The sequence below is a fragment of the Xiphophorus couchianus genome, chromosome 14 (assembly GCF_001444195.1).
Source record: "Xiphophorus couchianus chromosome 14, X_couchianus-1.0, whole genome shotgun sequence".
NCBI lineage: Eukaryota > Metazoa > Chordata > Actinopteri > Cyprinodontiformes > Poeciliidae > Xiphophorus > Xiphophorus couchianus.
Window position 1 is genome coordinate 6,187,094 of NC_040241.1, and position 16,529 is coordinate 6,203,622.

General features: G+C 38.3%; 1 protein-coding gene across 3 annotated transcripts; it reads left to right on the top strand.

The window, feature by feature from the left end:
- Positions 1-3,431: 3,431 nt before the first annotated feature.
- Positions 3,432-12,421, top strand: LOC114157092 (Fc receptor-like protein 5). 3 transcript variants are annotated; one of them, XM_028037865.1, is made up of 17 exons: positions 3,433-4,134; positions 4,224-4,259; positions 4,405-4,674; positions 6,393-6,656; positions 6,749-7,015; positions 7,100-7,369; positions 7,463-7,735; positions 8,699-8,971; positions 9,059-9,334; positions 9,413-9,757; positions 9,907-10,173; positions 10,409-10,651; positions 10,740-10,826; positions 10,978-10,993; positions 11,151-11,245; positions 11,677-11,727; positions 12,213-12,421. In XM_028037865.1, exons 1-17 carry the CDS (start codon positions 4,095-4,097, stop codon positions 12,218-12,220), a joined length of 3,081 nt encoding a protein of 1,026 aa, XP_027893666.1. In that variant the 5' UTR covers positions 3,433-4,094; the 3' UTR covers positions 12,221-12,421. The 3 variants fall into 3 exon arrangements, with proteins under 3 accessions (XP_027893665.1, XP_027893666.1, XP_027893664.1); XM_028037864.1 differs by having other exon boundaries at positions 3,432-4,134; positions 4,224-4,674; XM_028037863.1 differs by lacking the exon at positions 3,433-4,134 and having other exon boundaries at positions 4,151-4,674.
- The last annotated feature ends 4,108 nt before the right edge of the window (positions 12,422-16,529 follow it).

The following is a 16,529-nucleotide window of genomic DNA, read 5'->3' on the forward strand; positions in this document are numbered from 1 at the left end:
TTTATCCTACAGGACTTTCATATAAGGTAACTATGGAAAGATAGTTTAAATCCCGAGGCCCCATACCTTTGTGCAATGAAGAGCAAATGTTTCCAAAGCACAGTTAAACACTTCCTGGTAAATTAATTTATTCCCATGTTATAGAGTGGGAACGGATTATATCAGGTGGCTAAAATATTTGGTTCCCCTCTAACTTTGGCAAATAATTTCAGGCAGCTGAAATATCCAATCTCTCCTCTCCTCCCCCCCATAACTTTGGGAAATAAAGAGCAACTGTTTCCAAATTCTCAAAAAATGTTATGTGTGATAGCATGTAGTGTACTAGAAATTTCCTTAATCCTGTAATCTGTCATATTTTACATTAAAATGGGATTTTCCAGAAAGTCTACACTCTCATCTTTTCAGGCAGTCTTAATTTTTGTGCCCTGCTAGCAGCCAGCTTCCATCCTCAGCAATGAAAAATTAGAAATAAAACACTACGTGTTGGAAAACTGTGTTTGGTGACTGACTTTTATTTGACAGGCTTAAGTGACAAAAGTTGGAAAAAGACCGATTCTCTTGGCGTTTAAAATAACACAAAACGGCGCAAAAAGACCTCGTTTATTTATTTATTTTATCATTTTGTTATTGCTTCTTTTTTAAAACAACAGCTGCCGATTAAACTGAATGTTACAACTTTGACATGATTATATGAGAAATCGATCAGAAGAGCCGTGACAATGGTCAGATCGGCCAGATTCGCCTCTCTGGCTGCAATGCGCGCTCCCGACAGGGGGGACAGATTTTCACAGGGGAGCAGAATTTCGCACAAGACCGGGCTCTCAGTCGGCTGTTTGGGATTCCCCTCCGTTCTTACGTCACTGCGCTGTCTGATTGGCTGTCTGTCTCATTTAACAGGCTGCCTTCTCGCTCACTGTCAGGGAAAACCCCACAGGCTGCGATAGTCTGGGGGTGCAGGGGGAGGTGTATGGGGATGGGGGGGTGCAGTAAAATTGCTTACACCTCCCTCCACCCCCCCAAGCCTTGAGCGGTCCGTGGTGGTAATAAACCACTGATGTAAAGCACTTTGAACTGCCTTGTTGCTGAAATGTGCTACATACAAATCAACTTGGAGGTCAAAATAGAACCAAGAACAACATCTTTGCAAGTCTCACATTAGGTAGAGACTAGACAAAAACTTGTACGGCCAGAAAACTACTGACCAAAGAAGGAAACCATGAGGATTCATCCTTCATTTGCCAAGAGACATTGTGAGGATCCAAAAGACTTATCCGTCACCCGACAGCCAAGTCAAAGCCATTACATCACTATAAGTCTTTTATTTTGCTAATTTTATTCTGTATTTTTGTGAGAGATGTGCATGGAGACAATTTAACCACACGAATTACCATTGTGTCCCTGCAAATAGATGCTCTCATATCCCCGACCACTGAAACAGCTTCACTGAATTGAAACAGCTTCAATTCAGTGAAGCTGTTTCGAAACCACCAGCGCTGCTTGTGAACGCTTCACAATCCCGATCGGCTAATCTCTCATCGGCACCAACAGCTGGGAAACGGGAGCTAAACACAGCTTTCGGAGCGAGATTTATGATCGCCACCTGGTGATTTTGAAAGACCAACAGGACTCGAGAACACAGTCAGAAATAAAGTTTATGGATTTGGCGGAAGATCCTCAGCTATAAGCGGCACGTTGACCTACTTAAACTCTGGGAGGGTTTGATTTGAAAATAAACTGCAGGGAGACAAGAGTTACATGGGAACAAATTAATTCTCCAAAAAGTCTTTAACTCTGTTTATTCTTCTCTTCATCAACAACGAATCCTGTGGATTTGGTGACATTTGCTCCTTAGTTGCCAAAGTCATGAGGGGGGAACCATATATTTTAGCCACCTGAAATAATCAGCTCCTCCTCCATAACATGGGAACAAATTAATTTACCAACAAGTTTTTAACTTTGTTTATTCCTCTCTTCATCAACAATAAATCATGTAAGTTTGAAAACATTTGCTCATTATTTGCCAAAGTCATGAGGGGGGAACCACATATTTTAGCTGCCTGAAATAACCTGTTCCTCATACATAACATGGGAGATAATTATTTTTCTCACAATCTCCTTTAACTGTTCTTAGTCTCATCTTCATCAGCAACAAATCCTGTGAATTTGGTAATATTTACTCTTTATTTACCAAACTTACTTGGGGGGGAGGAACCATATATTATTCTTCCAATTAATAACTGACAGATTAATCATATTAATACAAAATTTTTCACATTATGACTATGAACTTCAGTATGCTCTATTTTAGTGCATAATTTAGCATAATTTTTCACATCTTTTGGAAATAAAAATGATTTCCGATTGTTTCCAGCTCCCTCACTGCAAAAACACAAAATCTCACCAAGTCGTTTTGGTTTAGTTTGCTGTGCAAACATCTTAGTACACTTAGGATAAGACACAACTAACTTATGAGTAAGTTTTCAGGTATAGGAGCTTGTTTTAAGTCAGTGATTCCTTAATATTGATGAAAAAATACTAGTTCTATTGGCAGATTATTTCACTTATAACTGGGGAAAAATTTTTTATTAAGTATCATATTCTGTCAATGGAATTAATAATTCTTCAGCAATTTTAAGGAATTATTTACTTAAACAAACTTCTATATCTTGCTTAAAAGTTGCTTATTAGTCAGTTTTGTCTTATTTTAAGTGTACTAAAATATTTTCACTAGAAACTTGACAAAAAAAGATTCAACTTTACTGATCCCAAAGGGAAATTAAATGTTGTCGTAACTCATATAGATTTGGTTAATGATAACATTACCCAAACCACAACTTTCAGTAATTACATTCAAACTGATCAAACTCAATTTCTCAGAAAATAATCCTAAATAATAACTAACTGAAATGGATTTTAAACACAGAAATAGTCTAATTATGGTAAGGATGGAAAAATATTACAATATCATGAAATAAGTGTCTTATATTTGTATCAATCATTTTTTATCAGTTTTTCTATTTTAAAGTTGTTTTTAAAAGTTTGCCTTATTTTCTTATTCGGACTCTATTAATTTTAAACATTTCTCTCTGTTTTGGGGTTTATTTACTCCACGAAACATTCAAGTTTCCAATATTTTTGTCATAACAAAAAGAAAAGGAAGGTGGTTAGATGATATCTGAAGAAGTTGTGATGAATGCTCATTAAATCAAAGTTTGATCTGGAATCAAAGTGAAGTTGCATTAATAAAATACGGATGGCTCATTTAGACTTAGACTTAGACTTAGACTGACTTTATTGTCATTTTGCATGCACAGGGTGTATACAGAACGAAATTTCGTTGCATACGGCTCAGGACAATGTTTTGAGCTTTCAATGTTGTGAGGTTACTCCAGAATAAAATAAAATACGATTCACACAATTCATGCATTTGTGTCCGTGCATGAATGTGTCTGTACGAGCGATTGTGTTTGGAGTAGGTGTTCTAGTTTTTGTTTTGTTTTTTTTACTTTCAGTCATAGCTTTTCAAAATCACTACAAACAAACATAGGAGGTGTTTGAGCTTTATTTTACTGATACGTTAACAGAAGTAGTGACTAAAAGGTTGAATGAAGTTTTTCTATTCTGTCTGGTCGTCAGTTGCTCATGCATCAAGGAAGCGCATGTCCTAAAAGGATTTTTGTCCTTTTCTTTAAAGTAGCACATTCTTACCGGTGCAGGTGCAATTCTTGCATAACAAAAGCAAGACATTTAAATTTTTACTTGATCTGCAGACCCAGAAGGGAATGGAGAACAGTATTCATACTCTCTGACACAGTTGATAACATTTAGTGCAACTTTAGACGCCATCAGTGAGCCGGTAAGTGTTAGAAGATGGTTGCATGAGATAAGGGGACATTTTTTTCTATTTATGTGGTAACACAACTTCATGTGGTCTACTTCTACTTCTGTTAAAGAACAGAAGTAGAGGGAGGGTTGGACTGTGAACCTAAACGAAGATATGCACTGTCTCAGTTCCCCATCTTGTATTCTCGTGAGCTCGGCTCGTCCTTCTCCACTCATGCTCATACAGAAAAAGTCAGATCTTGTAGGCTAGGATGGGGAAAACCTCACTCTCTTGGGTCTCGACTTTACTTTGTGAGTACAGTTTTGTGGCTGTGTGTGTATCAAACGTATAATATGTCTCAGTAAGTTACCATGTTTAACGTCTAAACTCTGCTTATTAGTGCTGAATACAGTCTTCAATTTTGGACATGCACAAGGTGACGTAACATCTTTTTTCTCTGTTATTGTGGATCTTCACACTAATGGTACTCTCAGACCTTTTTCAATTGAATATGTGTTGGAATAGCACAAGAAGCCTTGAATTCATTGTTTACATCTTATGTTTTTTGTTCTTTAATCTAGATGTTAATTTGACCCTTGAACCCAGTTCATCCCCTTTATTTCATGGAGAGTCCGTTACCTTCACATGCAACATGACAGGAGGATACGACTCTAACTGGCTCTACAAATTCCACCGAAACGGTCAACACATTGTCGCCAAGGCCGATGTTTCAAACTCCCTTCAACTCCACCTAGCGACCGACCTGAGCGGGCGTTACCAGTGCTCTGCTTATCGTAAGGACTCACCAGGGATCAACAAGCAGAGTAACAACATCACACTTTCTGTGGCAGGTATGCTCACGTTACTGTCTTTGCAGCAGAGGTTTGGCATCAAAAGTCTCACAAGCGAAAGCATCTGAAATACAGTTTGGATAGAGTGCAGTTTGGTCGGTCTTGCTTGATGTTTCCTTAACCTGGGAAGTCTGCATACTTTTTACCTGTAAATTTCATGACGGAAATGTTGAAATTATGAAGGAACCAATCGTACGTTGGACCCAACATTCATTTGAGCAAGATGACGTCAGTGTGGAGGATGGGAGAGGACATGTGAACTCTCCCATCATATGTGCATTTTTTCCTTGAATGGTAATGTTGACTCAAGACCTTCGTTTAGAGGCGGGTCTGGAGGTGGAACATATGCTGTCATGTTCCAGCACTCATGGATTGCATCAGCTTTTCTGCTGCTGCTGAACTGACCACACTGACGGCACTTTGGGTATTTGCAGACCGAGTTGTGCTACTAGGTTTTTTACAGAAGTGCCAAAAAAAGCAGAAATGGTCAAGCTTTGAAGCTTGAGCACGTAATAAGTACATTGCGTGCTATTTGCACACATCTTGTGCAATAACATTTGCTTTTATATAGTTAACATGAATTAATTCAATATCAAATTGTTTCATAACTCCACTAAATAACCTCTGCAACTTCTTAGAATGCTGTTAGAGGAAGAGAAGAGTGTTTGAGATAAAACTGACTTAAACTATTGTGAACATCTCTTTCCTATTTGATGCCACCTGAATGTTTGTTAAAATCTGGAGCTTAACATAAAAAAGGGAACTTTGACTCTTTGACAGTCACAAAATATTACTAAGGTGATATGAAGCCAACTTCCTGCCTGACCGGAACGCGTCACTGTCGGGTTATTTCTATTAAGCTATTCTCAACTCTAGGGTTTCCATGTAAACATAAATCATTCTAAGATGTATTAAAAATATAAGTAAACATGCTCTGAGATAGAAATGTACTTTTTGTGAGTAGCCCAGTAGGCGGTGCCTATCCTGCTTAACATGACCACACATTATTGGCTGAATGCCAGAATGGGAGAATTTCTTATATCTTTATTCATATTTAAAAATGTTTGTATCCTAACACTAATATGCCTTGCATGATTGTCACAGTTTTTGTACATTTCAGCTAAACGGAGGTCCAACTTTATATTTGGATAAACCTTTAAAAATGTTATTTTTCTCCCGTGGTTTTGGGGAACTGACAGGGCGACGAGACATTCCCATCACTTCGCCGATGTCTGACCGTGACATCTGCCGTGCTCTTCCTCAGTGTCAAACTAGGACTGCAGGAGGGTTAAGGCACATCTCAAACATATTTTACTTTCGCGATGTCACAGACCAATCCAAAGAAACCTTTAAACTGTCAGAAATGAGAGAGAACAGAGGAAAGAGGAGTGGACTGAAGTCCTTCTTGAGATTCCTGGAAACTTGGTAACAAATTGCCTGACTTATCTGACCTATCTATTTGGCAAAGGTTTTACCACCTGTTGTTCACATGTTGAGGATCAACTATGTATTTTTCTGTAAAATGCTCATTCATTCACAAAGTCTAACTTTTATGTAATGTTTTTTTATTATATATTTTATTATCTGGAGCAACACCTTCTGTGAAACCAAGTACAAATAATGATTTAAGTATGCAGTCTAACCATTGCCTTTTGATGCTGTTATTTTTAAATATCTATAGTAATAATGTAAATCAAAACTGTTTTTAAATATATCAGCCAACAGGCCTACAGCTACTCTGACTGCAGACAAGAAAACCATTTCAGAGGGCAGACAAACTGAACTTACCTGCTCAGTTAAAGACTCTGCTGGATGGAAGTATGACTGGTTCATGCACAGCTTCTCTGAAGCCCAGATTGAGAACAACGCTGTCAAAAACACCATCAACATCCACAGTGGAGGCATCTACTGGTGCAGAGGAAGAAGAGGAAGCCCAGCTTTCTTCACTGAGCCCAGTGAAAAGTTTGTCATTGAGAAAAGCCGTGAGTTTCACAACATGAAGGGATGAACATGAGCTGAAGTGTTTTGTTTGACATTCGCAGCTTAATTTTTTCTGTACTCAAACCATAATCAGTGTCCAACCAGGCAACTGTTGCTTTGCAACATAGCTGGAGCCAGATATACAGTGGTGAGGCAATATCCATGAGGTGTGAGATTAAGGGAGGAGGAAGCTCTATGCGGGAATACGAGTGGAGAACAACAACCTCAAAGCCACCATCAAGAGAGCGTACGGTTCATATTAGAGCCTCTGCTTCCGCCACTGGTAACTTCTGGTGTAGGGGGAGAGCAGATCCATTTTCCTCAACCGAGTGGAGCCAAGAATACCATCTGAGAGTGTCAGGTAAGTATTTATGTTTGGTTTTTGGTGTTTTATGTTAATTCTTTCAGCAAATGATGCTTTATTGTCACCACAAATTAATCACAGATAAACCAAGGCCCGTGGTGAGGGCCAATAAAAGACTCATACCAGTAGGGGGCAACGTAACACTCACCTGCTCTGTGGACTATCCGACTGAGTGGAAATACTACTGGTTCAGACACACTGGCAACTTTCCTGACATTAAGACCATTGAAGAAGGAAAATCAGAAAATGTCATCAGTGTCTCTCAGGGAGGAGTGTACTACTGTCAGGGAGGAAGAGGAAACCCAGTCTTCTTCACTGAAGAAAGTCATCGGATCACCATTGAGAAAAGAGGTAGTTATGGTAACTTTCAGGGCTGTTAGGAGGATCCATGACTAGTCTTTAGAAATGAACCACTTTTTCTTCACCTTTATTGTGTTTTAACAGTTTCCAATATGGCTGCTGTTTCTCTGGAGCCTGACTTGCCCGTGATCTACTCTGGAGAGACGATCACCGTTAGATGTGAGATTTCTGGAAGTCAAAGCAATGAATGGGTTTATGAATGGAGCAAGCCAATATCGGATACCTTACCAATGAATGAGTACCGAATTGTTACTGCATCCGAGTCCAGCAGTGGGAACTACAGGTGTTTGGGGCGACGCAAGCAGGATCTGTATTCATCGACAGAGTGGAGCAACGTCAGGACAGTCACAGTTTCTGGTGGGAATAAAGTTCATCTTGATCCAGATTGCATTATTTTCATTATAGTGTAATATTCTGTCTCCCAACCAAGTAAAATATAGACATTTCTTGTATCATCTGTACTTACTATTGTAAAAAAAAAGACATTAATAATAAACAGACCTCGAAATTTTATTTTGCTGCAGCGCAAGAACACAATTCAACCTTTTAATTATAGTATTAATGTTCTTTCATCGTAGTGTTATCAAAACTTTTGCTTCTCTGAAGCTTTTTGGTGAGTGACTGCAAATGAGACGATGGTCTTCTTAAACCTGCCCAACTAAACCAGACACATCCTGGTGAGAAAGATGACCTGGAATCCAATTCTCCCGTCTTTTCTTGTGGAAATAACCAAACCATTGCTGAAGCCTTCCATCGATTAGGTCTTTGTGGAAATGTGACTTGATAAACATGGTTGCATTGTTGATTTTTTTCCAGAACACACTTTAGAAATTGCCATGAACATGAGAAATACCTTTGTGGATTGCTCATCTCACAAACAAGGACCTTTTTGTTACGTATGGTGGCAGAACTGATCTACTTTGGAGATGTTTTTCTGCATAAATGAAAGGAGGAATTTCTAAATATTTGTCTACTGTCAAGTAGACAAATATTTAGAAATTCCTCCTGTTCTACATTTCAGACCAAAGGAAGACCTTATAGGTTTTTTTAAATCAAAAATTGAGGAAACAAATATCAGCTTAGACCACTGTTTGGAGTGGTGTAGCAGGATCATTTCCTTAAATACAGAGTGAATGTCAGTTTTGTTACTACAACACTTAATTAGCCTATGAGTTTAAATATTGAGTTTGAAAGCTTAAAAAAACATTTATTTCAATGCCATTAAGAAACTGCTGTTTAATTTGTAGCTGTAGTGTTTTTTAGTGTTTTTTTTAGCTTGTTTTTTTAATTATTATTATTTTTTTCTTATTATTTCAACAGAGCAAAGACCAAAGGCTGAAATTATTGCTGACAGAAACTTTTCAACAGGGGGCACTGTGACGCTGACCTGTTGTGTTCCACCGTCATCGTCACCATCTAGTTGGACTTACCACTGGTACAGAGATGAGATCGCCTCTAAACCTCTGGAGCTGAAATCTGCTGCAAATGGAGAACTCGTTGCGTCACAGAATGGATTGTATTTCTGCAGAGGAGGAAGAGGAAGCCCAGTTTACTACACAGAGTCCAGTCATTCAGTTACTGTTGGCATACCTGGTAAGAGTTTCAAAGAGTCGGTACATCGATTTTTGAGGTTCGTGCAGAAAAATATTCTAATCTATTTTCTTCCTTAATTTGGAAAAGCTACAGACAGAATGAGACCTGTTGTGACTCAGCAGCCAAACTGGCCTACGGTGTACTACGGTGAGAAGGTCACTCTGAGATGTGAGATCCAGGGACAACCTCAAGATTGGGTTTTTGAATGGATATCACCCTGTGGGGCTGTACCATCGACCCAAAATGAAACGCTTTGTTTAGGTTATTCATGTAATGGGCACTACTGGTGTAGAGGCAGGAGGAAGAGTGATCCACAGGATGTCACTTGGTGGAGTGCTCCCTTAGAAAGCACACACGTTTCATGTAAGTTAAGTAACTTTGTTATGTTAGACTAGATCACTCTTTTAAATTCTTATGTTACTGAGAAACTTTCTTCAACAGCACCAGAGTCAGTCCTGACTGTGTCTCCATCATGGCTGAGTCCTGGAGCCTCAGTGACTCTGAGCTGTGAGGTTAAAGATTCATCTGCAGGATGGAGGTTCTACTGGTATAAAGCTGTTCCTGATTTATTACATGTATTCATGATGTATTACCGCAGACGTAGGAGCCTTTACTCTTCTATTGGATACAACTTTGAACACCTTCCTGGCACCATCAAAGGGACTGTAGAGAACTCTTACATCATTCATGGACAGAAACACACAGCAGGATATTTTTGTAGAGCTGGAAGAGGAAACCCAGAGTATTTCACTGAATACAGTGAAATACAGTTTGTCTGGTCTGCAGGTCAGGCTTGCTTCTTTCTATCTACATGTCCTATATTCACTCAGTTTAGGGAACGCTCAGTAAAGTAAACAAGTAAAACATGTTTTAAAAATATGTAAAGTAAGTGTTGCATGCTACAGTCACATTTTTGAATTAATTTTGTTTTCCAGATTCTCATCCAGCAGCTTCTCTCTCAGTGAGTCCTGACAGAGAGCAACACTTCATCTCTGAGTCTGTGACTCTGAACTGTGGAGGAAACTCTACTGAGTACAGAGTGATGACTCCTAGCAAAATTAGTCCCTGGTATTCAGACATCTATTTTGAGGAAGTAAATAGATTCACAACAAGAATTAGAGCTCACTCGCCCTCTACTGCAGTGTACTGGTGTGAGTCTGAATCAGGGGAGTTCAGCAATGCAGTTAACGTCACAACACATGGTTTGTTTTCCTTATTTCTTGATTTGATTTCATATTCATTTTAATATTACCTCACTTGTTAATAGTCCTAACTTAGAAGGGATTTAATTGAGTAATAGAAGAAATTTGCAGCTTGAAGTTTGTTTTTAGATAATTAAAACATAGATGACACTGTAAATTATAAATCATTCAATATTCATAATAGCTTATAGTACAATGCTATATCAGTCTTGCATGAAGGTCTGCTGTTTTGCAGGTGGTGATTTAATCCTGGTGAGTCCTGTACATCCTGTTAATGAGGGAGATTCTGTCACTCTTGGATGCAAACTGAGGAGCGAGAACTTCACATCCACTGTGGGATTCTTCAAAAATGATAAACTTATCCAAAACGCGGTCAGAGGAGAGCTGAGTATCCCCGCCGTGTCGGCTTCAGACGAAGGCTTCTACAGGTGTGGACATTCAGGAGAGGTGTCTCCACAGAGCTGGGTGGCAGTTAAATGTGAGTTACTTTTCCATGCTTGTTAACTCTTTTTTTCCCCTTTATACTATCTAAAATATACATATTATTTTTATTCTTTACTTGACAGCATTAAGTCCTTCTCTTCCTGTGTCACTCATTGTTGGACTAGTTGTTGGTTCCCTGCTAACTGTCCTCCTCGTCGCGCTGCTGTTGGGTTCGTACTTTTAAAAACTCAGAAACTGGAATGTTTTCTGCCTATTCTTGAGTTTAACACAGTCTTTATTTTACTTGTTCTGTATGAAGTTATTTATTTTTTTATCCACAATGTTCTTATGTAGTATATTAACTTTTGGTCTTTTCTGCAGTGACTTTACGCAACAGGTAAGCGCAAACCGTTTTTTGGGGGGGTTTTTTTGCTTTTTACTACAGAGCAATGCTGCAACGATCTTTAAATTTGACAACTGCATAAGCAAAATGACTGTTTTCCTAAAATAAATGTGTAAAATCCATATTGTTTCTAATGTATTTCCTATGTTAGGCTTTCTCAGTGTCACAGAACTAATCAGACCTCAACAGCTCCTACTAATAAACAGGATGAAACCCCAAACCAAATATACTCGTCTCTCCTCCAAGGTCAGTCATCTCTAAAGTTTTAATAATTATTTTCATTAAGCCTGATGGTAGTGATCCACTGCTGCTTTCACTACTCCCCCTCACACACATACATATATAATGTTTTTATATATTCACAAAAGCTTTTCATTGGCATCCATTCATTCGTACAGCCTAACCCTAAACTCAGTTCTGAACTGAACCTCTAACCCTAAAACCAGTATCTGTTATGCAGTACGTGCTTTCAGCCCCATAGTTAGCAGGGGATCCTCACAATGTAGTGTTTATTGGAAAAATGGGCCTTACAATGTGAGAAATGCTAAAACACAGATAAATGTATATGTATATATATGCATAGCACATGTATACAACATAATAATCCTGCTGAAACCGTTTGAGAGGTGAAATTAGAGAGATTGTGGTTTGTCACTGTCTTCATTTCCTCCCTGTAGGTGATTCTGCCATTTATGAGTCAGTCAGAAGTCCTGGAAATCCAGTCAACGGTAGAGTATGAACCTATTCATAAAGGATAACTGTGTATATGTTAAAAAAAAAAGTTAAAATCATTTTTGCTCCTTTCAGATCAAGGAGTGAACGAGGACAAGAAAGTCAAACTTTTCTTGTCCTCACCTTTCATTTTGAGCATTTCGCTCAAAATGAAAGGTGAGTTCACTAGATTTGGGATGTTAGAACCAGAGCTGACTAAAAAAACTATAAGTTCTTTATTCCACTGACATGAATTCAGACTTAACAAGTGAAGTTTTCCTGTATATTTTTAGCAAATATTCTGGTGGAGTTTATAGGATTCTGTTGTACTATTTTAGCCTTCAGGTCACTTTGGCCCTTTGTCATTCTGTACACGTTTTCTCTCCATATCTCAGTTGCACACTTGCAAATGAACCATCAGGTTTACGACAGCATAGCATTCAAATTTTATTCTTAACCCTACCACACTTTATATCATTTATTGTTTCTTTATTTGTTTCAGATCCATAAAGTCTGTCACCTCAAGGAAGAAAAAAAGAGTTTTCCTAATTACAATGTTAATTAAAATCATTGTGATTTTGTTTTACTGTCACAGCACACCGATGAACCAGCTGCACAAACTCATGCGTTTTCAGTCAACTATTACATATTCATGAATGTTATGCTTATCTTGATAGTGCTGGATTATTATAATTTCAAAATGCCACTTTAAAAAAGTGGAGCATCTGAACGTATTTTAAGTTTGAGCTTTTACGCTAGGTGTTATTTGAATCTTTTTATTGTGTTTTCCATTTATATTTCAATAGCATGTTATGAAAATAGTCCATGTAGTTTTCAGTTGTACACTGTTTTGTTTGGGCGTCTTTAGTATCTGCTCCAGCTGGAGATCTGTGGTGTAAAAACATGTATTGTCTGCTTAACTATTCATTGTAACAAAAAAAAATAGTATTATCCAAATGTATAATAAAGTTTAAATGTTTTTTTTTTCATAAAGCTCTCTGGGTTGTTTTCAAAACGTTCACATCCGACACCTTTCAAAAGTACAAGACATTAAAGGTTCTGTACATTAACACAGATCAGTGAAATCAGGTGATCTGTATTTTTGCACAATATTTCAAATAGCAAGAATAACAAATCAGCAAACAGTAAAATGTTTTAGGTACATGACCAACAGCCGTTTAAATCTAAAACAATTTGTTTAGTATTATTGCTTTTACTCATTTATTTTGAATTCTTAGAAAACATTAAATTGATCTGCAGCATTACTTTCCATTCAATGAAGCCATGGACGCTCTCCGTCTGCCTTCATGTCATCCATCAGTGAGACACAATTCTGATTACTGGCTGGAAGTTTTAGTGCAGCACCAACCAGATGAAGGGATTGTGAGCCTTCGTTCTCTCCTGGATCCACCTCTGTTCATCCTGGTTGGTGACGGTTAGCAGGTTATTGTGCAGGTTAGTAAAATAAGGCATTCTCCCAGTTAATCTTTTCCTTAATCAGGATCACTATTTGTTGTAGAGAGAATAAATACAAAGCATAATACATGCTGCTTTGCTGGAGTCACGACTTCATTTTAGGCTTTAGTCACTTATTATACATCAGCTATTCAGCTGTAGTGGCAAGAATCCCACAATTTCTTCAGACTGAAGAAGCTACAAGATAAAAACCTACCAGATTCTATAACCTCTCAGTAGTTTCAGTTAAAAACTCTCGCTCTTTTCTCACAAAGCTGCATTGAAAAAGGATGTTGCTTCTGTGGTCTTTAGAAGAAAGAAAATCAAGACAATAACAAACAATAATATAGCCTAGGCTGAGGTAAAAATCAAGGCTTGAAAAACGTGGTCTCAAAACCAACATCATTTTAGAATACCACAATGACACTCTATACCTGAAAGCATCTCTAGAGGAGCAGCAGAAAACTCACTGGGCTCTGAATAACCACATAGCCCAGTGGTTCTGGACCACTGACATGAGGCTGATATGAAGAAAAAAAAAGTTGCAATTTCAAAATCACAAAACATTTCCATCAAGCTGTTTTTAAGCAGGTTTTATTTTATTTTTTTCGTCTGGTCAGAGATAAAGTGCAGGCCAAATCCCACCAGCTCATGTGGAGCTGCAGTATCACAAGCGCAGTGAAAACCAAAGTTTCCTGTTAGATGTAAACTTTATCAGTGCAGCTTAATGTCATGTGCCAACACTGAAGCAATCACATATGAACGCACACACAAGATGGGAATACAGTTTCAGCATCACACCTGTGATCTAAAAACACCTTCCAAAGATAAGTTAGCGACGACTATAGAGAGTATGATAAAATGAATTACAACAAACCACATGGTCCCATCAAAGCACGCTAACAAAAATGCTACCGTAGGATTTGACAAACTTGTGACCAACATTTCCTCTTGCTATCAGTATATGAATATATGTCTATAGTAACAAGAATATAAAATTGTGTCAGGTGGTTTAGAAGTTAAGAACAGAAAGCATCTTACTCCATTGATGAATATTTGGCATGTTCATTCCCTACCATTTAAAATCTTTTCATTGTGATTTTCTTTCGGGTCTGTAAAGAGAAATGTATCATCAACAGAACAAGAAAGGCTTAAAAGGGCAAAATAAAATCAGGAAGCAGTGAACTCAACTTCTACCTTATCAGGTGCACCTGTAGGATCTGCCCAACGTCTCCCAATGAAACGTTTAGTTTATGATTTGTTGATTGGTTTTTGCTTCTTTCTTGCATTAAAGTGATTTGTGCTCACTAGTGTTTTATCGTTTTGCCCAACTTTTAACAGGACTGAGCCTCAGTAGCCGTTTTCTAGTTTTCTTAAAGTGTTCAATTTGTACTTCAGCTTGATGACTACAGCGTACGTCTATTCAAGCCTTACCATCCTATCTGAAGAACAAATCATTTTTCAGCCTTGTATTAAAACTAGGGTCAGCTCTTTTTTTCTTTTATAATGAGGACACAGGTAAATTCTGCTGGAATAAGGAGACAAGATTCGAGAAGTTCTACAAATTGTATTGACATTCAGTATTTTTTAAAAAAAATAAAAAAACACTTTCCAATTGGCATATCCTAAAATCATATTGGCAATATCCTAAAAACAGAGACACAGGTTGAGACAGTGAGTGCGGTTTAACAAAACTATTGGTTGAAGTAAAATATGCAAATCTCAAAGGAGACTGAGGCTTACCAATGAGGGAAGGGGGCAACATCCAGTGAAGACAAAAGAATTACCATAGACGCCACAAAAACACAGCAAACAAAGAAAAAGGTGCTCCAGCAAAATAAACAAAACAAGACTCCGCCACCAGGGGTCACCACCGCCACAACAGGAGCCTCAGTCCTCAGGACAGTCTGTAGCGGCAGCAGAAGGAGGCAGACAGAGACACAGACGTCACGATGCAAGCATCATCATGACAGCAGGGCTCTTTGCACCTCAGCTTCCGCGTTCGGGGAAAAGCGGCTCGATTGTTTCCGATTTCTTGAAAATGGCTCTTTACACAGGGTGTTTGCAGGGTTTGTCCAAGGTAACAATTAATGATGTACATCAATCAGAAGCCCCAACAAGTAAACTGGAGAAAGGTTTTAAGATGTTCGCCTCGTTATACAGATAGGAAGGTGAATTTTACTTTCTTTAAACTTTGTGGCTAACATTAGCTTTAGCTTATGCTAGTAGGCAATATTCTCTGACATTTTTCTTGTAAAAATGTGCTATTTAAGTATCTAAACATTTTTCATCCATTCTAACGGACAATGTTTTTACCTTATGTTCAAGTATATTAGGTGGTTTATTGTCGTTAGTGTCAGAGACCAAGTAACGGGGATTTTACGGTTCAGGCTTTTTGCTTCTGAAGCCTGAGGAACAACAAGCCCATAGCTTAACAGTAGAGCAGCTCTGGTGTCTGAGTTCTAGTTCAGCTGACTGTTCAGGTTCAGTTGTTGCTTTTAGAAAAATATGGCCGTGTTCCTTAAGGTCTCCGTGTTATTTCGCTTTATTGGTTTTGCATGTTTCTTGTGAAGCAGGACGGTGTTTACAGCAGTGTGTTCAGGCGGATCAGTAGCTCGGTTGTCTGGCTCTGATCTGCTCTATGGTTCCCATAAACTCTCTTTCAGGCTGAATACAGAAGTGATTCCATGGAAATAACACATGAGGCTCCTTTACCTTCTTCTTTAGGCTGAAGAAGTTGATCCGGAGTGAAGTGAAGGCTGTAAACTTTGCTGTGCAGCGTTAGCTTTAACTGGTAGCGACGAATATTTACAAACCATCGTCTTCCAGGATCGTTTGGAAATCCATGAAAACTTAAAAGCTCATTATATTAGGAAGACAACAATGTTCATAGTATTGTTTTATTTGCGCCTGAAATACGACTTTGTCTTGTCTAGCTGTCATGGTAACTCAAAGCGGAAAAAAGAGAGCCGCATTTGCGCATGCGGTTGTGACGTCAGCGCGGCAGGTGCAAAGAGCCGATACATACAGAAGCCGAAATTGGCCATGTTAAAGTGGCAGTACCATTTATGCTGCTACTTCACCAAAGCAATTTTATAGGAGCTTCATTATTATCAACAGTAAAAAAAACAAACAAGGAATTTAATTAGATTGGATTTGCAATTCAGTATATTTCACAGGCTATTTTTCTAACACTTGTATATGGAGAGATTGAGCAGCAGTGAAGCAGCTATATGTGAAAATTATGAGCAATCTTCTGTGGGATTTAATGGAAACAGCCCCTCAGAATCTGTAGAATAAGTGGAGATCGGTTCCTGGTCATTAGCCGTGTGAGCAGCTTTCTAAAATTAAACTACTGCAATAA